The sequence below is a fragment of the Molothrus ater genome, chromosome 4 (genome assembly GCF_012460135.2).
Source record: "Molothrus ater isolate BHLD 08-10-18 breed brown headed cowbird chromosome 4, BPBGC_Mater_1.1, whole genome shotgun sequence".
Taxonomy (NCBI): domain Eukaryota; kingdom Metazoa; phylum Chordata; class Aves; order Passeriformes; family Icteridae; genus Molothrus; species Molothrus ater.
In genome coordinates, this window is record NC_050481.2 from 43,126,457 (window position 1) to 43,148,128 (window position 21,672).

The following is a 21,672-nucleotide window of genomic DNA, read 5'->3' on the forward strand; positions in this document are numbered from 1 at the left end:
GAGATAGATGCAGGCAGGGAAGCCGGTGGAACCACGGCTGGAACGCCCACAGGCTCCCCCGGAGGGGCGGCCGCGGGACGGGCCGCGGGGGGAACCGCCCGCACCCGCGGGGCGGGTTGGGGCGGTGCCCGTGGCGCTGGCCGGGGCGGTGCCGCCCACTCCCATCCCCCCTGAGAGCAACGGGAGGGGGGAACAAACGGCTCCGTCTGAGCATGCTCCGAAGACGTGGTAAAAAAAACTTCGGCTGCGGGCGAAACTTCGCCCCCCCACTGTGGTTCAGGGGGGCTGGAAAGCAGCAGAGCGTCCCCCTCCAAAGGGTCTTCCCCCGGAATCGGGGGGAACGGGGCTTTGCCCTTGCAGTTAGCAATCCAGGGAAAAACAGCTGCTCTCCGTTTCAAGACTAGAAAGAGCTTCAAAAAGGTTGGATAAATCGAGGGGCATCCGAACCCCCGGTATAAAAAGAATTGGAAAATGGAGCCCATACACTCCCAGACAAACATATCGAGGGCATATAGCACATTCGTAAAAAACCCAAAGAGCTTTGCCCATCGAAAAAAATCACAGAGATCTGCCTCCAACAGGAGAATTCTGTCCTCTTCACCCCATTTTTGCCAGAGGGCAATAAGTTTCTCCTCTGAAGGGGAGAATGGAACCTCATCCTCTAGGGGAGGAGTCCTCCAGATGAGCAGCCACAAACTGCGACTGACCTCATCTTCAGGAGGGGAAAAACCAACAGTACCTTGTGACAGTGTCCAGGACTCTCTGGCTATCTGCACGGTGCTGCTGAGCTTTCCGAACATCTTCCTGGAGGCTTTTCAGAAGGTTCCCTTTGTGGTCAGCCTTGCTGTGAACTCTGTCCAAATTCGGATCTTCAGTTCTTCAGCTCCTGGCTAGAATCCACTTCTGTGGTCACTTGTGAAGCAACCATCAATGCCACACATTTGAGATTTACCCAGTGCAGCAATGCTCCTCTGGTGGTCTCACCAAGTGATGATTGTCCTCCTCAGTCGGGGGTCACCAATTGTGACTGTGGTCACAAGGGTTTTCAGGATGAAGAAGAGACGAGAATGTTGACTCCATGATCAGAAGGCTTGATTTATTATTTTATGATATAGGTTACATTAAGACTATACTAAAAAGCAATAGAAAGGAAAAGGTTTCTTGAGATGCTAGCTAAGCTAAGAATAGAAAAGAATGAATAACAAAGATCTGTGTCTCAGACAGAGCAAGAGCCAGCTCTGCCATGAGTGGTCAAGAAATCCAAACACCCACAGGAGACCAATCACGGCTCTACCTGTTGCATTCCACAGCAGCAGATAACCATTGTTTACTTTGGTTGCTGAACTGCAGCTTGTCACAAGGAAAAATCCTAAGAAAGGATTTTTCATGAAAGATGTCTGCGACAGACTTAAAACCTATGCAGTGAGAAAAAAGCTCTTTGAGATTTTTATTTCATAATTCAAATTTAATTTTATTGGAAAATCCTACAGTAGAGACCATCTTGTGTCAGATAGCATCTTCCTGCTCCACATGAGCTTTGCTGTGACAGGAAGCTCCAGTTCTTGCCAATCTGCCAAACAGTTTTGCTTCTCCTTTCCCTACTCAGTCTGAGCCCACAGTCAGAACTGATCCTGTATTTATCTGAAAAAGCTTTCCCATGTGGAGCTGTGAACAGCCTGAAATAGTAGCAGTAACTTCTGCACTGTTTTGAGATGCTGACATGTTTGGAGACACTGAAACAGCTTAAAGAAGTGAGGATGAAGGTAGCATATTCAAAAAGCATTCAAAATTAGGAAATGCAGTCAAAGCTTATAAAAAAAGTTGTTTAAACTAAAAATGAAAACAAATTAGGGTACTTGAATATTTTTAGGAATAACATTTTGGCAGGCGAACTTTTCCAAATGCTTTCAGGGTCATATGCGTGCTGTTCTTCTTTAGGTGGGAGTCCCATTTAAACTGGTGGGAGTTGTGCCTGAATAAAACTTTGGCCCATGATTTTTCCTAATATGACATTTTTTCTTGAATGACCTCCTGGCAACCTTGTTCATAAGTCATTTGTCATGTTTATTCTCTGAGTAAAAAGTGCCTTCCATCTGTTCTTAATCTGCGCTCCCTTTAACTTCTATTTTTGCCTCCTTTTTTCTGTCATCTGTGTTGCATTGGAAATAGACTTTCTGGGCAACTTTATTTATCTCCATGTAAGCAGTTTTAGTTATTGAAATTAATCTCCTGGTGGTCTTTTTTTTAGGCCTAGACAACCATAGTCATCAGGAAAGAAAAATAAAAAAGGAGAAAAAATAAAGAGGCAAGAGCTTTGAATAAATTATTTAAATTATGGAAGTTTTACTTAGATGCCCCTCTCTAGACTGCCTTGGCTAATGTTTTCTTTCTAATTCCTTGTGGTCGTCCAGCTCTCAGCTTTACAGACTTGTGTTTTCTGATCTGGTCTCTCACACCAGCTCTTCATTTTAAGTGTAGCACGTGTGCATGTGCTATCCTTTTTCCTGACACGACAGTACATACATAATTTCCTACATTCTCCAATAAAGTCTACAGTTGTTTTGGTGAAAAAGTGGAGCATTGTTTGTAGGAAAAACCTAGAAAAATAATTATTACCTCTTTCTGATATAAATTTTGGCAATTAATGCTGATTTCTCAGCATGCTGTGACTTCTAAGATAGAAAAAAATCTCTTCTTCCAAAGCCTTATTAATATGTGTGCTTCCCTCTTGTGGAAATGAACATATTCCCATTCCCTCTATTCCCAAACTCTCTAGGTTTAAAGAAACCACTGGACATGTCTTTCTTTTCCTGGCTGGGAGAGTGCAGGAGAAGAAAGAAGGCTCATTCTCTGGATCCTTTGATCAGCAGAGTGAGATCTAAGATTGAGCAATGCCTCATTACACTGATGGACTAAATTTATCATTAATAAATATAATACACATGGGGGTTAGATCTTAACTTATATATGCAGGCATGACTAAGAGTTACAATTGCTAGTTCTAAAAAAACAAAACTAAAAAAACCCCCAAAACTAACCCAAACCCCATTGTGCTCAGCAGAGGACAAAAAAGCAAGCAATGTTTGAGAACTTTTAAAAATCCAATAAAAAGCAAAACAGCAAACATCACTATTGCACTACACAAACTACAGAAACCTGTTGTACATCCAATCTTTGAATTCTGTTTGCACTTTTGGACTTTTCTCAGGAAGTAGACCTCGTGCAGACTAATCAAAAGTGTGGAAGAGCTTGTCTGGAATAGCTTCCATAAAGGTCACAGCTATGTAAAGTTGGGCTCTTCACTCTTGGAACACGAGGATGGAGGGAAGGATCTGTAACAGCACGTGTGGCACATAACTGGTGACAAGTTCAAAAAGAGCAGGAGGATGGAATTTATTGTACAATTTATAGCTGAAATGTGAAGTTCACTCTCACAGTATGTTGTGGATGCCAATAATTTACAGATATACAAAATGTTATTTAATAAAATGAATGGAATGTAAACACAGTTATGGCTATTAAAAAGTGTGACCTCATCTTAGGAAGGCCCCAGAGCTGGGCTGAGATCCTGAGGGAGCATGAGTTCATGCCTGCCTCTCATGCTTCCCTCAGCTGCTGCAACTGTCTGTTCTTGAGAGACAAACTGCCGGGAGAGGTGAATTCTGATCTCCCAGTGCAGCCACTGCATTTGCTTTGATGAAATCAGACTTACCACACAGCTCTTACTGCAACTGTTCCTGTTCATTCAGATTCAACCTTTAATTTATTTGTAGCTCTGTATTAAAAAAAAAACAAACAAACCAACCACAACCAAAGAGGAGCTTTGTTGGTTAGCATTTTTCAGCCATGGGGCTGTGATTGATGAGTGGGGAAGGATGTGACCCAGGAGGTCTAGAAATTGATCCCTCAGCCCTGTCCTGCTGTGTGGATGCCTGCTAGGTTGTGTTTTATGGCCCATGCTAGCTCACTTTGTAGGCTGGGGTGGGTGATGAGTGCCTTGTGCAAGATCAGTGCCTGTGCAGCAGAGCCCTTTTGGGCTGGACTGCAGTGTAGGGACCTTTCTTCATCCAGAAAATGCTGATTTTTATTGGTTTTGTGGGTTCCTTTCAGAAGGGCACTGCCTACATTTTTCTTTGTATCATCCCTCCTCTTTTGCTTGCTGCTGAATGCATGCTTGGTTAATATTGTATTTTTTCCATTCCTTCTCAAGCCAATGCATGACCTCTGAAGTCGATGGCCCTGGGAAAAGACTTCATCCATGCTTTCTAGCAGCCTTTTTTGTTTAAAGAAATAGTTTCATTTTTGTTTAAAACATATTATAACTGGCCTTGAGGGAGATGACTCTGCTTTAATAATGGTTTGGTTTAAGCATTTTGCTACTAAACTGGCTTATTCTTATTTTAAGGTTTTCTTTATTCCTATTTTTAAAATAGTGCATTGTATTTGGAATACACATTGCAAACATGTAATTCTCAGATGCTGTCATTCTGTTTCTCAGGAAAATCAACTAATAATAGTTTTAAAATTGTTGTGGTAGGAGATCCATCAAACCTATAGTAATAAACTGGTAACTGTTTTGGACAGGTTTTATCCTACTGAATATCAAGCTTGTTGATTTTTTAAATTATTCTAGTTTCTCAGTCAGAAATCATGGAAGCCTAGAACAATTTGTGTTCAAAGGGACCTTAAAGATCATCTAGTTCCTACCCCTAAAATATGCGTAATTATATGTATATAGCCCATGCCATATGCAAAATACTAATGATGTATGAGTCACAAGCTGGTGATCTGAGAGTTAATAATGTGTTTTAGACTCTCCTGTTGTCAGGAGTGCAGAAAAGGGAGAATGCCCATTTTGTGCCCAAGGTGGGGAGCAGTGGAAGTGAAACTCTTGAGTCCCATTGAAAAGTTACTGAAGGCAAAACTTGCAGTGTGACCTTTGCTGTCAGCTCGAGCAGGAATGTAGAGAGCAACATCAAAATGTTTCTTTTTAACTCTTTTAAACTCTTTTAACATTGTTTTAAATCTCAACAGAGATTTGCATGGGAGAAAATTTGCCTTATTGAGACCCATTGAAGAAAGACACTCTACCAGTATTATCTCCTACTTATTATTATTTTATTTTAATTTAGCTGGAATGGCTTGAATGGAGCAAGAGTCTAACTGAAAGACAGGCCTTGCCTTGCTGTCACAGGGTTTTGGTGAGATGAGATCACAAGGAAGAACTCAACTGAGAAATTGTCTTTTGAAGTGTTAAGTAACTGGTTTTTGGATACAGAGGTACCACTAGAGAAGGGAGAAAAGGAAAATTAAGGAAGATCTGGAAATAAATCACATAATCACATTTTCTCATATAGTTATACTTCTGTGATATTTAATGTTGTGCTGAAAAGAACTTTGTAATAGACAAAATGTGAACATTGAGCTCTCACTATTGAGCTTTCTGTCATAGCCTAATTATTTCTTTCTTTTTCCTCTGTCACTTTTTTGTATAGGTGGAAAATGTTAGGTTACTTGATCGTTTATCTTCAAGAAGAGCTGTGGTGGGAACCTTGTATTTAACAGCTACCCATGTCATATTTGTGGAGAATGGTTCTGAAACCCGCAAAGAAACCTGGGTATGAATTTTTATTATTTCAGTTAGCTCTAAGTGCATGGCACTTCACTGATGGTAATTTGAAAATTACTTCCAAAACACTTTAAAAATAGTTAATTACTTCATATGGATGCTTTTATGAGGCCATGCTAAGTTCTAGCCTAGCAATTTTCAAACATTTTCAGTGGATTCTAGATATTACAGTATAGTAAGAGGAAGAGAAGGGCCTTCACTGTATGAATACCAGATGTGAGTGACTGAGGAACAGCTGCTGTAAACTGCACTGTTGCTCCTATCATCCAGGAAGAACTGAGGAGAAATGCCTTGAATATGAACTATTTCCTTGCTTCTGTCAATTCTTGGCCTTCTCCTTTACTGGTAGTGTTGAATCAGTGATTTTTTTTGTTTAATACTTTATCTTTTTTAATAAAGTAGTAATTTGAAATAGCTGTTTTGATTGATTGACAAGATATATTGCCTTTTCTTGTTTTTTAACCCCAACCATTGACCAAGCCCCATGCAGCCACTCTGCTGCCAACCAGCAGAATCAGGGAGAGAAGCTAAAGAGTAAAAGTTAGAAAATGGGTTAAGATAAAGAGAGTTTAATTAGGAAAGCAAAAGCCACACAGACAGGCAAACCAAACCAAGGAGCAAATTCACTGCTTCCCATGGGTAGGCAGGTTCTGAGCCATCTCCAGGAGAACAGAGCCCATCACATAGAATAGTGACTTGGAAAGGTGAATGTCATCACTCCAAATGTGCCCTGCTTCCTGCCTCCTTCCACTTCACACACTGAGCATGGTGTCACAGGGTCTGGAATATCCCTTTGGTCAGTTGGGGTCACCTGTCCTGGCTGTGCTTCCTCCCAGCCCCCGTCACTCTCAGTTTCCTGGCCTGCATTGCAGTTGGCCTTGGCTCTGTGTAAGCAATAACAAAGCCATCTCTATATGATCAACCCTGTGTTCAGTGCAAATCCAGAACACAGCCCCATGGCAGCCACTGTGAAGGAAATTAACTCTGCCCCAGCCAAAACCAGCACACCTGTACACATATAGGTACAGCTGTTGCTTGGGGTCATACACTGGAGAGTCTTTTATGTAACTTAATTATGCACCCCTTGTCCATTTTTGTACTAATTAACTCCATCTTCCTTTGATCCCACTATTCCTGACCAGATTTTCATTGTAATGCTTCATCTCATTTGATGCAGTATTTTAAATTAAATCAACATTACTGTTCTACCCATGAGGAGGCACAATATTTTAGCCTTATGTAACTGATGCTGGTTCATCTTTTCCCCATGCAAATAGATGAAAAGAGCTTTGACAACCACTAGTTTACACTAAAGCAAACAAAAAAAGCATGTGAGCAGGCTGATGTTTGAGCAGCTGAAACACTCCAGAAATGCCTCTTTGTCTGCAGGTGGTGTATCAAGCTGCTTGAGCCCGAAGCTGGAGATACAACCGAACTACAAGAGGAGGAGCATGAGGGTTTTCTGAAAGAGTAGTGGAAGCTACTGTGCCTGCTCTGGCACACCATTATAAATAATTGCTTTTCTTCTTAAAGATTTGACTAGCATAACTCTTTTCAATTCCCCTCAGGTTCTCCACAGCCAAATTTCCTCTATTGAGAAGCAAGCCACCACTGCCACTGGTTGCCCCTTACTGATCCGCTGCAAGAACTTCCAGGTGATCCATCTGGTGATCCCTCAGGAACGAGACTGCCATGACGTTTACATATCCCTGATACGTCTGGCTCGGCCAGGTATGGGAAGAAAACAGCACAAAAATCAGCCTTCATCCTGAGGAGGGAGAATTTAATGGAAGAAATGTATCTGTGCATCTTTGTCCTTTGCAGGTTAAGAAAAAAGTTTCAATAGAGATGTGTTGTGAGAGAAATATTGATATCATCATTTGTAGATCAATGAAGAAAGCTCATTAAAACAAGTAGTTTACTCCATAAAGTATGACATGAACTTCTATTTAAAATAATACTCTAGAGCATCATGGGCCATGAAATATATTATAAAGATATATTGTGTGCAACTCATTTGCTGGATGACTTGTGTAAATGTAAATGTAGGAGAATATTCTAAATTCAGGTAACTTTCATCTCCCTGTTATAACAAAAACTTTACAATACATATAGTGGTCCTGTCAAGGTTTCCATTTTGAAGTTTTGTGCTGTGCAGAAATTCCTTAAAATCAGTGAAAGGTTTAGCAGCAAATAGTTATTTTATTTCACTGGGCTGCCTGTGTTTTGGCCTATTATTACCTACATTTTGAATTTGCCCTGTGTGTTTCTGAATTCAGTTCAAGATCTTTTTGAAACCTTTCCCCTTTTCAATGAAAAACCAAATGTTGCATCAAAGCCCAACATTTGTTGCCTACATTATAACGCCTCTCTGCACTATGCTCTCCTAAGACCAAACTGACAAAGCTTCTGGATTGTTTATTTTAAACTATGACTTTATAAATATAACACCAGCTTTGGTCCTTTATTATTATTTTAACAGCATGCAAAGAAATTATCTGTTACAGTATTTACAGAGCTGACAACAACTGGATTTAATTTTTTTCTTGTTAGGAGAATACCAATTTTATCTACTGTATAGAGGGCTCAAAAAGTGCACAGTCGACCAGCACAGCTACTGAGCCTTAGAAAGTACTAATAGTAGCAGTAGTACCTCCTAAGTGTAGCAGAAGTAACTTGGTAAGCTAGGTGATGCAGGGTGAAAGTAATCAGAGAAATTTAAAACAATTAGAAAAATTCCATCAGTGGTTCTGCTGATGAAAATCTGGACTCATTCCATGCACCTCAGCTGCAAGTACATGTTCATATATGCTGGAAGACATGTGATACTGTAATCCTTTTTCTTGGAGGTAGGAGGAGGTGTGTGTGCTGCTATGCACCAGAATGATGAAAGGAAGAGTAGCTGAGGACCCTGAATACAAGTTCAGTGACTGACTGCAGTGGACAAGAAGGTCTGAGTAAAGAAGATGCAGTAACAGCCCTGTAGAATTAGCTCTTTGCATGGTTTAGCTGCACAGCAGTTTTCCTTCTCCAGCAAACTATCTGATCATGATTTGAGACAGGATAAGATCTTGCCTACCTACTCAAAATTAGAAGGCTCTGATTCAAGCTGAGTCATTTGTACCTGACTGTGCTCTTCCCTGTCATTTTGTCAGGGCATGAAGCTGTTCTTCCTTTGGATAATATGGTTACTCAGCATTAGAAGGTGCTTTTTACTCCATGAGCAGATAATTTGACCTATTCAGGCTCTATTTGACATTCTCTGCTCTGTTCTTTTCATTCAGTTCTGAGAGAAGCTCACGTTGCATACCAGTTTAACATGTTCCATGCTATCTGATATTCTAGTTACAGTAAAGGTGAAGATTATGCTTAATTTTATTTTTGCTAGAATTTTAATAAAGTCAAGCTGTCAGCTGAATTTGGCCTTTTTGCTTAATTAAGCCATTTTGTAAAACAAGCTTACCATCAGATACTCCATGTTTAATAGCAGGATTGCAGATGTTTATGGCAAAATTACTGAAAGATTGGGAAAGGTCCTATAAATACTGGCAAATATGTGGTTAAGCACTGACTACTAATACTTGAACATTTTTGTTACTATGTGCAGATACCATCATGTGATAATACTTATAATGTTGAGGCAGACTTCAGCCATAAGTAACCTGCATACATAGGTAGATTTTTTCCTTGTGCCTGTGAACAACAGGTCCATTGGAAAGAAAATCCAGATGCTTCTGACAACAAAGCAGTGAAAACAGGAGCTCAAATTGCTACCAAAAGCTCAGCTTGGATTTATGGATTGTGCTAAAACTTTAGGTTAACGTGTGAGAAATAAACCAGACTGTCTTCCTAATGTGTGCCATGCCAGAAGTTTGAAATTAGAGAATACAGAAGGAGTTTAAACTGCTGGAAAATGTGGAAATCATTCTCTTTTTTTCTCCCTACTCAAGACTTTGTTGATTTTCAGTATGTTCCTGACAGAGTTAACATGAACATCCCTGTAGCAGCTGGGATTCAATGGCAGTGGTGTCTGGCTGCCACTGGTCACTAGGATTAGGATTAATTAAATGCAGACATACTCCTAAAAAAAGTTTAAAAACTCCAGCACCACCAAACTTTCATATATGACACCTGATCGAGGGGGACAGGTGGCATAGCTGCTTCCTGGTGATGATTAAATATTTCATGTAGCACATGCTTCTTTTATGCTATTACATCATGTGCATCTCGAATGTATTTGCTATTAATTCAAGGACTGAATTTTGCAAACCACAAAACTACGATTTCATTGGATCTATTGGAAACCTTCCTAATTAGGGAAATGACTACTGAGGTTTTTTTATTATTATTATTTTTGAAAGAATGTGCTGCAAAGACCATTGTTCATATCTTTTTTCTTTGCCACGGGATAGATGTTACATTAATAAATGGACTTCTAAACTACCTCTAGATAGCAAATTCCTTTGAAGAACAAGTGCTTACTCTGGCACTGGCTTTAGTTTTCTTTGGATGAAAGCATATTGCTGACATTTTGTCTTTGTGCTGGGGAAAGTTTTTACAAATCTACTGAAGACTAGCAGAACAGTACATTTTGAGTAGCACTTCTCTTAAGGCACATACATTGGAACATATACAAATAACAAAGGAGCATGTACTTTCAAAGTTTACTTGACAGTAGATATAAAGCAGGATATGTGCTTTTGTAAAGCAAAGTGTGTTCTTTGAAAGGAAACTGCATCAACGTCCATGCCAAGTTCTGGTTTTGAAGTGTGATTTCAGGGTGAGAAATCTGAAGTCATTTACCCTTTCTGTTTCTTTGCTTATTTCTTTTCCCAGTGAAATATGAAGAGCTGTACTGCTTCTCCTTCAATCCAAAATTAGATAAAGAAGAACGAGAGCAAGGGTGGAAGCTTGTGGACCTCAATGAAGAATATAACAGGATGGGTGTTCCAAACAGCTATTGGCAGATTAGTGATGTAAACAGAGACTATGGAGTAAGTTGTTGTGATTTTTCTGTCACAGAGGCAGTCTGTACAACCAATCAGCGGCCTGACTGAGGACCACCATAGTGCTTAATGGCAGTATCTCTTTGTGCTCAGTGCTGTACACACATGTAGTAAAGTGCAGTTACTCTACTACTTTGCATAACATGGCACACAGAAAGTGAGAGAAAGGACGGCTCTTCATTTAACAGATGTGGAAATGAAGAGCAGAAAGTAAGTCCACTGTGTTTTAAATGTTAGAGTTCAGCTGCCTGGGAAGAAGTTTAAGTCATACCTAAGGTTATGTGTGTGAATAAGAGTTTCCTTGATATGTAGGGCTATGTAAAATTACTACGTAGTCATTTTAAGAAAAAAAAAATTAAAAAAATGTTCCAGATAGTGAGCTTGGCAATATTTTTTCCTCTCTGGCTGTTCCCACACTCCTTTTGAAGCATCTGTGATTGGCTGTCAGTGATTTTCACAGTGATCTTGTGGTCATAAATCTTCCTAGCTGCCTGCTGTCCTTCCTCATTCAGTCTTGTATGATTGAAGACCTTTTAATGTTAATTAATTGTGAAAAATAATAACCAAGACATTTTTGAAGGAAGTTTGTCCATGCACTCCAATAGTTCTGTTGCTGGAACATATCCATGTTAAGGAAGGACTGTGATATTCTCAGAGAAGACTGAATGTGCTATCGGGGTTTGTTTTCTTTTTGTTAAAATGAGTGGAAAAAAAGTACAATCTCTTTTAAGATAAAGTGTAGAAAAAATGTCATGATGAATAAAATCCAGTTCACCACAGCAACAACTGTAACCACAAGCCCTTCCTTTCCTTTCTTTTTCATTACATATCTCTTGACTCAGAAAATAATTTTTTCCTTACCATCCTTAGTGCTTTAGTCATCTCAGAAAGTCAAAGGGAGATACTGAATATCCTTCTGACCCCAGTCAGAATGCTACAGACAATATCAGGAAAAGGGGGTAAAAACAGGATTCCATCTGTGGTCTCACTTGTCTTCAGAGGTAATTTAGGGCTTTTTTTGCAGGCTTATCAGGTTCCTCTCAGAAGTGGTAGGCATTGTCAGGGCTTTTGGTAGCCTTATTTCATGTAGCTTAATTTCTTGTCAACATGTCCCTATTTTTGTCCTTTTTTTATTATAAAATTTTCTGAAAAATTGGGCTCTATTATTATAGAGCCAAATTGGCTCTATTATTATTTGGCTATATTATTATAGCCCTCCCATTATTGTCCCCTCCTAGCAGAGTATTTGAGAACTTCACCCACTCCCATCCTTACTCCCAAATTCTGCTACAGAGGATACTGCAGATATAAATGCAACCTTGGTAAATGTAACAATAAATCCTTTCTGGGACGAATGTGTGTTAAACCTGTCTGTTCTCAACAAGACATGAATTAACACTTGGAAATACATCCCTTCAACCCTTTTGCTTCAGTTTTTCCATCTGTAAGTTAGGATTAACACTTTCCAGCTTCAAAATAGTGTTTTGAGGAACAGCAGTGATATGTATACAATAATAACAGACTATTCCCTGAGGTTTGAGTTCCTTGGTATTTTGTTTTTGCGGTGGAAATGGCTAATGCTACTTGTACTTTGCAGACCAAACAAACAGAGTTTCCTTTCACAGGTCTGTGACTCCTATCCTACAGAAGTCTATGTACCAAAGTCTGCAACTGCACACATCATAGTGGGGAGTTCCAAATTTCGCAGCCGAAGGCGTTTCCCAGCTCTTTCCTACTACTGCAAGGGGAACAATGTAAGTGTGAATTTCTAACCTCAAAGTGTATGCTTATTTTGGCCTTGGCCTCATAATTCTTCTAGTAAGGTTTTGCAAGACAAAATCGGTGCTTATTTAATTAAAAAAAATATTAGTGTAGGCTGGTTAGTGTGATTAGTTCATTAATAGACAGTTAATGCAGACATTTAAACCCAGTTTCATCATCCAGCTAACACAAAAAATAGGTGATCCCTGTATCACAAGGAAGTGGAATAGTACAAGAGGCCCTGAGAGACGGGTGGCAAAGCAGCAAAGGCCAGTAGCAGGCAGCTTAGTAGCTGATTGGGAGGAGAAGAGAGCAATTTTGCATCTGGTAGCCTGAGAGCAAGTTGAGGAAGTCAAGAAAGTCAGAAATTATGCTTGCATCAGTTAGAGAATCAGGAGCAGCTTTTCAAGAAAAGATCTGTGAAAAGACACAGAAAGGATGGATATAACAGCTACTAAATTTTGGCTGAGCAGTGTGTTGTGGTTTTGCTGAAGAGATTCTCCTTGTCTGCAAGTGAGGAGTTCCACCTTCCCCTCTCCATAGCAAAGGGGCAAGGAACTGCTTCACTTGTCTATAACCATTTGGGAAAAAAACCTGTACCTAGACTACTTGTATTTCTGTTTCTGGCAGCTGAGGTGAGAAAGGAGATCCTTGGACTGAAGAATCCCCAAACTGGGTGTTTTTCCATTTGTGTTCCAGCCCCTTAGGGACTGCCTTAGCTCAGCTGTCATCACCAGTTTGGAGAATGGTGTCCCCTTTGTACTCTCAAAGGATCTGTGTGACTTCAATCCAGAGTGGCACTGAGAGGTCTTCCCTAGAGTTGGGGAGTGGTCAAGACCTTCCAAGAGACAGAGCTAGTCTGGGCTTACAGGGTTTCTGTAGCATTTGCCACACATGCTGGGACATATTTCTGCAGAATGTCACAAGCAGAAATCATAAGCTACAATTTGCATGGAAGTCTTGCCTTTACAGCAGCCCTTATAATAGTTTTAAGCTTCAGAAAAAAGGAATGAGACATTATTTTTACTCCTTTACCCTGTATTTCATCAGAGCATTGCTTCCATAAAGATCAGTGAATTTTACAATGAAGTGGAGAATAGGAAGATTTAAATAGTAAATACAATCTCTGCATAAATTAAATACTTTAAAAACATTTTTTTCACGTTAAATTTTTCAGAGTTAATCACTTTGCATGATCAACTATGTCCAAATATAGATATCTAAGATTCAAAACACTTGGACATTTCCAAACCTCAGTGAAAGAAAAGATTTCAGGGTCAGGTAGATTACCATTAATATATAGTAATTCATCTTGGAAGAGTTCCATGTTTCAGCCTGAATGGTTTCCCTGCTGTGGTTGAAGTTCGGGTTAATGTTCAAAGTACCAGGATCTGAAGTATTGTGTTTACTCCTGGAACCTTTATAGTTTAAAGAGCTAGGAAATGCAATTTTGGAGGAAATACCTCCTTGTGAGTTTGGAGGTTGCCAGTAAATAGAGTAATGGGCAGGAAAGGGGTAAGATTTATCAGCAGTTGGGAAGAGCCTGCTGCGTGCAGAGGAGACAAGTACCACACATTCAGTCCTTCATAGACAGAACTTTCACACAGCTCCTTCATCCTGACAAATTCAGTGGTGATGTGACACCTCTGCATCGTACACAGTCTGTGTGAATATGATAAGATCAAAGTCTGGAACTATCTGTTCAGTTATGCAGTAGCATGTAATAAATCACTGGAATATGTGCTGATCAGAAGACTAAACTCTAAATAACAAGATCCCATTTGAAAAACCATTAATAAAGTATGAACAGGGTCTCACAATTCTGGGTTTCCCTCTTAAAGACCCACACTTTCTGAGTAACTACTGATAGTTCAAAGATGTGACTTAAAAAAGCATGTCCTTTCTCACAGTAATAAATAATCTGCAGGATAGCCAGCAGAGGTTGTGACCTTCAGCAGGCAGAATCTCTTCATGCTTGTGTTCAGTGCTTAGAAAGTGTGCATATTATCCCCTTGCCTTCTATAAATCTAGCTGTCCTCTGCCTAGCAAAAATAAAAATCTCCCTGCCCACCTATTTCCCATTTTGTTTCTTCTTTCCTGGTTTCATCTGGAATGAAGGTGATCTTGATGGATCTGTGGAGAAACTCTCTTGCCTCCTTCAGTAGCCCAGCTTAATACAAGTGCTCCAGGAGTGAGGCTGCCTGACCCACTTCTTATGCAGTGAGGTCTTTGTCCTAAGGCAGTGCTAAAAATACCCCATCATTGGTGATCTGGTTGCATGTCATACATTTTTGTTTCCTGGACTCATGCTGTCAGGCTGTTTAGTAAAGCAGGCACCGGTGTAGGTTGGCTGTAATCAGTCTGGTACCTGTGTGAGTACAAAAGGACCTATTCTTTATGTTATATCAATGTTCTCATGATTTCAAGGCTGTACTCATCCTCAAGATATCCCCTTTCTGGAGTTATTCCACATTAGGGAAATACAATACTTAAAATAGCTTAAAATTCAGATTCAAGATTAGACTTGGGCCAATGAGGTTGTATTGTTTTAATGCTTCTTTGCCTTTAAAAAAAATAATGTATTTATTAACATGTAATTAAAAATAATGCATTTATTAATTTTACCATTCTGCCTTTCTCATGTAATTGTACATTTATGCAGACATTTAATGATCTGGTTTTGTAAATGCTTCTGGATGCTAAATAATATCTACTTTATAATTCTGTAAGGTTTTTTTGTTTGTCTTCATTTCTGCAGGCCTCCATATGTAGAAGCAGCCAGCCTTTATCTGGCTTTAGTGCTCGATGCCTTGAAGATGAGCAGATGCTCCAGGCCATCAGAAAAGCCAATCCAGGCAGTGATTTCATCTATGTTGTTGACACTCGGCCCAAAGTAAGTACATTACATTTCTTGCACATGGCAAGACTGAGTCTGGGCTGGATCCATTAGGGAACCTGACCTGAACACAACCTGAGGGGCTGACCAAGTCACTTCTGATCTTAGTTGCACCTGTCTAACTCCACAGATACATGAGGATTTATCAGGGGAATCTTAATTAGGAACTTGAACACATTATTACCTCTGGGAGAATTTTCTCCTTTACACTGAACCTTTCCCTTTTCTTAGCAAAATGTCAAGACACAGGAAAGTAAATAACGTGTAGTTGTGACTGTTTACACACACAAAGGAGCTATCAAGTAAGTATATTTCTGATGAGGAATTGTTTGTAATTTTGCAAACCTCTGACTGCTTATACTATAATTCTCCATGAATGATTTCTCCTGGAAGTGAGAAAATTCCAATGACCCCTGTAATAAGGCTAAAGAAAGACAAGTCACTGAGATCACAGGAATGGAAAAGACCTTTAAATATCTCCAGCACTTTGGTGGTTTTGAGAGATAATCTGAAATATGATAAAAAGTGACATCAGATACCATATCTATAATTGAATAAAAACCTCTGGACAAGAAAAAAGCTCTAGAAAAAATTATGGTATGGAGAAATATAGAAACTCAATAATAATGTAGAAGAGGTTGGAAGCTAAGAAATCTGTGTGTCAAAATTGTCATGCTAGCAAACAGCTCAAGGTGATAAAGACTAGTTAGGCTTCAGTATCTGGAGGTGAGAGTAGGGATATGTTCTTTCTAATACTATCAGCAACTTTCCTCTTGAAGTTACCAAAGTCTCTGAAGAACAGAAACTAAAGAGGCAAACCTCCACAGAATCCCTTGTAGGTATAGGATTATCTATAGCATGGGAAACAGAAAAAAAAAAAAGGAAAATAAATGTTTGAGGAAAAGGAACAAGGATGCTATTTCATTATCCTGATATCAGAAGACAGAGGGGCAAGGGCAAGGTGAGTAAAACTGAGAACCATGAGAAATGGAGTGAGGAAGGGCAAACCTGGCAGAGCTGGAGCAGGTACAAGGAACCTGCATGGCTGGTGACTGAAGGCATGAGCATTGGTGGGAAGGTGCTGTGAGTGCTCACAGCTCTAATGGGAGGCAATGAGGGCCTTGGCATGTCTCATAACCCAAGTCACACCGAGGGCTGTGTAATCTGGTAACTACTTTTACCTTCGGTTCCCCCTGTTTTGTTGGGAAGACAAGGATGCTACCAGCTTACTTGTGGTCCTGAAGCAAGTGAACTGGGATGAGCACTAGGAAAGGATTGGTACCATTGTGTTCAGAAAGGGCATTAGACATGAAGTACAGACCTAGCTGCCTAAATAATGATTGTTTTACAGTTTTTTATGTGTAATAATAGTTATAGCTTGTTTCCTGTCTGATGGTATTGCTACTCTTCCCTATTTAAGGCAGTTGGTTTATTGCTAATGACTTACTGACTTGATTATTAATAATGTTTTACCAGGTAGTGCCAGGAAGGAGCCATCCTTTATTTTTTTTTTTTTCTGGTAAATTACTTTGAGACACCTTCTGTGTGCAGTGAAAAAAGCCCAAACCTTGTGGAGGGTGTGGAGAGACTGAATTAGGCTCACTTAGCCATGAATGCCAGCATATTTCCAGCAATGCTGGCTTCTTCAGGAGCTAGTCAGGAGATGAAGACTGTTTTCACTTAACTGTTTTGTTAAAAAAAAAGGTTTTTATCTAAAGAAATATGTATACCAGATTCCTACCACTCTCTGTGCAGCAAAAATAGACAGATCTACAAAGCTCCTGTGATGCCAGATGCCAAAGACAGCCTTGTTACAATTTTGCACCTGAAAATGCATTTATAAATGTAGAGCATATAGCATTGGATAGGTATCAGTGGAAGTGCTTCCTGGCATTCCTCAGGGAACCTTTAACAAATGTAAAGATAAGATATCCAGTCTGGTGGAAGGCTTTCCATTCCATTCCATTTTAACTGTAGGCAGTTAAAAAGCTGTTTGCCTCACTTCTCATAAGAACCAGCCTCTTATAAATATCATGAACGTTGATGGATCCTTCAATTCAGTATTCCCAAGTGCTCTTCCTTCATTGCAATTGATAATTTTCAAAACAAAAGATTTGTCTGTGGAAGAAAGCTTTGCTTCCACTTCATTTGAGTACATCAGGATCACCAAATACAAATTTACTTAAGCCACTGTCATTTCTCTATGTAATCACAGAAGAAGCTAATGTAGACTTAGTGTTTATGACAAAACACATTATAACAAGACTGGATTTGGTTATCCTCCAGATTACAGAAAATGCCAGGAAATCTTGCAAGTGAGGGTTTCTACCTTTACAGGCTGTATCCTCATATTCACTGAGATTAATCAAGGACATGCACAATTTAGATAGCTTCACAACCACTACTTTAAGAGCAGCAGATGGAATTTTGGTAGATGATGTGGAAAACTTGTTAGTAAATATTGTGGCAGCTGCAAAGTTTGGCAACTGACAGTATTTAAAATAAATGAGTGTTAGAAAGCCTTGCAAATTTAACCTTATATTTATTTACTTTCAAAGAGTGCCATTTCAGATTGCCCTTTAAGAAAGGATATTTGTGATAAGATTGCTCTGCTGCAGGAACAGTTAATGGTATTTATGTGCTGAGTACTGGGTTAAGTTAGAGCATAGATGTTTTTCATTTAGGTTTCAGGGGTTTGTTGTGGCTGAGACTCATCTGTACAGATCTTTCTTCCTGAAGCTATAGGCTGCTGCAGAGAGAGATTGCCTCATTTTGTTTATACAAGAACACTGATGTCAACTTCAAAAGAGAAAGATTAGGATTCAGCAGATAATTTATATCTTTGTAGCAAGTCACGCAGAGGACTCTGTCCTTAGCTGACATGCTGTTCACAGGCTGTATGTTTTTTTTATTGTCCATTGATAGGCAAAACATCAGCAGACTGCTGGTGATAGACAAGAATGGAGTTTCTTTGTTCCTGCTCTTTCCTGAATTGCATACTACAAGTTAAAATAAATTTTGCCCAAGATTTTTGTAAATCAAAAATGTTGGATTTTTGCCCAGGTTCCTATCCAGAGTGTAGTTCCTTCTGTTGTGTCATGAAATTCATGCAATGCTTCAATTCCTAATGGTGGTCCACAAATGTAGCTTTTTAGCTCTTTCCTTTGAAAGTTAAGATATCAGGTTTGGTCCTTGGAAACCTCTTTTGACATATAATGTCAAAAAGCTGGGCTCGTTCGTCTTGGTTTGAGGAAAGACAGCATCAGACAATCAATCCTCAATTGTGTGTGTTGGCTCCAAATTAAAATTGAATATTGGGAGTATGTGTTTTTGGGGTGGAAGAGGTCAGAAAAGGAGACATTCTTGTATATCCCATGATGCCATTAGCTAAGCACTGAAATATATTATTGTGACTTTCAGATGTGACCACAGAAGCAGTGAATCAATAGTACTGCCTGCACTATTGGGAAATAAACTGGAGACAGAGTTATCTGCACAGCCTCTTGTCCCCTAGGCAATGCCTAAGAGAGACTTTTTTTACTCTTTCATGAGCATTGGCTCTCACTGAAATGGAAATGAGTCACTTTTTGTCCAATTGATGCCCAATGAAGTCTAAATCCTTTATTATTTATTCCTTAAATCTTTTCTGAGCAGAAGCTGTTAGTTGTGCTTGGAGGCATGGAGGTTCTGCCACTTGAGCTGCTTTGTCACTCTCAGAGCCTTCATATTTCTTGGGAACCTGTAAGACCCCCAGCACTACAGCATGAATTTCACAGAAAAGCATAGACTTTATGCAAAAAGATATTTTTTTTCCATTGCACAGTGAGATTTTGCTAAAGGAAATTTAGAAAAAAGTAGATAGATACTTAATAAAATAATAATTTAGTTTAAAAGACTTATATAAAAAAGTAGGAGTACATAATTCATTTTTATCAGCTTTAGTTTTCAGCCCAAATATCAAAATTTGGCATAAGGAGCTTGGCAGATAGTTTTCCTTCCCACTCAAGGGTTCTAACAGGATGGAAAATAAACATTAACCACAGCCTTAATTTTGTGCTTGAGAAAACTGAACTAAAGAAGTATTTAGTCACTTTCCCATGCCAGGAAGCAAGTAACAGATTTGGAGACAAAACTTCAACTTCCAGCTGAAAGTATTTTTGCCAAAGCACAGCAACTCCTTTGATAGCTGTGCATTGCAGGTGGAAATTTTTGTGGTAATGTTGTCAATTCAAATATTCTGTAGTCTTACCAAATTACTATAAAATAAGGAAAAACGACTCCAGCCCCCTGTTCATTATTGCAAGCTTCAAAGAAGTAAGCTGTATCAGCTTCTGGATGGTTTGAGCAGTAATTTACAGTAAATTGGGCGACACTAGAGTGCGCACAGGCTCTGAGCCAGTGGCATGGCAGATGAGACACTGCCACCTCCTGGGTTCTGCTGGCAAACATGATGCTGATCCAACATAAAACCAAAACTGCCCTTTAAATCAAAACCTTTATGCTCCTGCAGGGGAATCCTGCCTAAGCCGTGAGGGTTTTGTTTTTAATCTCACTAATGAAGTTTCACTCAAAGGGTATGAATGAAGTAGGGACATCAGAGACTCAGCAGCCCGGCGCCCTGCAATAGGCTGTGAACAGATCCCCGATTCAGAGCCCCTTGTGTTGAGATTGTGGCAAATGCTTCCTATTTGTGACTGGCTTAAACTGCTCTGATTTATTGCTGTTGACCGCAAGGTTTGTTTTGAAAAGATTCTGCTACTGGTTTTCACCCAATTTTCCCTATGTTTTTCAGCTCAATGCAATGGCAAACAGAGCAGCAGGGAAGGGATATGAAAATGAAGACAACTACTCCAACATCAAGTTTCAATTCATAGGCATTGAGAACATCCATGTTATGAGAAATAGTCTGCAGAAGATGCTTGAAGGTAATATTCATTGGGAACTTCATTGGGAACTAGAGGAAAAGAATTGATCCTTCTGTCGAAGAAGTCAGAATAATTGCTCTGTAATCAGCAGCAGTGAAAAATAGTATGGAAAGCAATCTTTATTGCAGCTGCATGCAGCTGCCTGCTGGCTAATGGGGCTTGTGCAATGGAGCATCATGGCAAATACTGGTTGGTGATTTCTTAATTGTGAAAAGACCTTGTTTCCTGGCTGAAATCCAGATATTTTAATGACAAAATTAATTTTAATTCTGTACACCTTACTGCTAGTCTGTCTTTTTTTGAAATTTACATTTTGATGGTGAAATAAAAAAATTCCTTATTGCTGACTTCGAGGCTAGTGGAAAATACCAGCTGATTTTTTTAAAGCTCAGAAAAACTATGGTGGGATTTTCATATAAGGTAGTTGAGCATTTTAGACTGTGAATTTTAACAGAAACTTATTCATGCCCTGCATAGAACATATCCCATCAGGTCTTGTAATGAAATTTACAGACAATGAATGTAACCATTCATCATCTTCAATATCCCATGGAAATTACTACCATTTGCTTTATAAATAGTTAGCAGTATTTAAACCAGCAAAGCTGTTCTGCCATTTCTTATTTGCAGTACATAACTGTTTAGAGGTCATCTGGGAAAAGAGCAGGGATAAATAAGCCATCCTTGATTTTTAACAAACAAATAGGAAATAGTGCTCACTCCACCATGTGTCCATATTTACTTCATGTACATCAACAACAACTTCCATCAGCTCCCAGATCAGCTTCATTTATCTTACTCTTGACTTGATGCTCTGCCCATGCTCTTTTACTCTTCATCTGTCTCCCACTGGGTGCATGCAAATGTAAATTTGAAATCTAAGAAGGGCTTAAATTTTCCATTATAGGGAAGCCGTGCTCTATTTTCACATTAGAGCATTTTATGGAAACCAGCATTAAGTGGGATGCAGGTAGAACATCTATTCATGAGAGTTTTCTTGGTCTAAGGAAAACAGTGGTGGGGAAAACAGATTTTTTGTTCACTAGGAAGTCTTGTTTGGCTAGGAGATAGGCTGGGTGAGTAAACAGGTCCCTTTATTTGTTCAACTCAGAACTATCAATGTTAAAATAGTAAACAACCAGTCTGGCTGCACGGGCAGTACTGTGTATAATTTTTGAGCCAGAAGTTCATGAGACTGGTCCATAGCCCAAACTTGCATGTAACAAGGTAACCTGAAATGCATTTAACACTTCAGGCTGCTTGGAGGGCACAAATTCTTAGCATCTATTTTCAAATAAGCTATATGGTTAAAACATCTGCTTTTTTACTGGGTTTTATATTTGCTGTGTTGAAATCTCTCATGTAGCAACTTGACTGATAAGATTAGAAATCAGAGAAGTTAAGGACTTTTTAAAAGAAAAATCTTATGACTTTTAGTGTACTAGGGCTTTCCTC

The 21,672-nt window shown here is 39.4% G+C and overlaps 1 protein-coding gene across 1 annotated transcript in view; it reads left to right on the forward strand.

Moving 5' to 3' along the window:
- Window positions 1–21,672, forward strand: part of MTMR7 (myotubularin related protein 7) — a 44,735-nt gene that overhangs the window by 9,234 nt on the left and 13,829 nt on the right. The window contains exons 2-7 of the mRNA XM_036382903.2: window positions 5,496–5,618; window positions 7,198–7,360; window positions 10,466–10,623; window positions 12,261–12,389; window positions 15,155–15,289; window positions 20,085–20,217. Coding sequence (XP_036238796.1) covers window positions 5,496–5,618; window positions 7,198–7,360; window positions 10,466–10,623; window positions 12,261–12,389; window positions 15,155–15,289; window positions 20,085–20,217 — 841 coding nt within the window. The remainder of the gene's footprint in view (window positions 1–5,495; window positions 5,619–7,197; window positions 7,361–10,465; window positions 10,624–12,260; window positions 12,390–15,154; window positions 15,290–20,084; window positions 20,218–21,672) is intronic.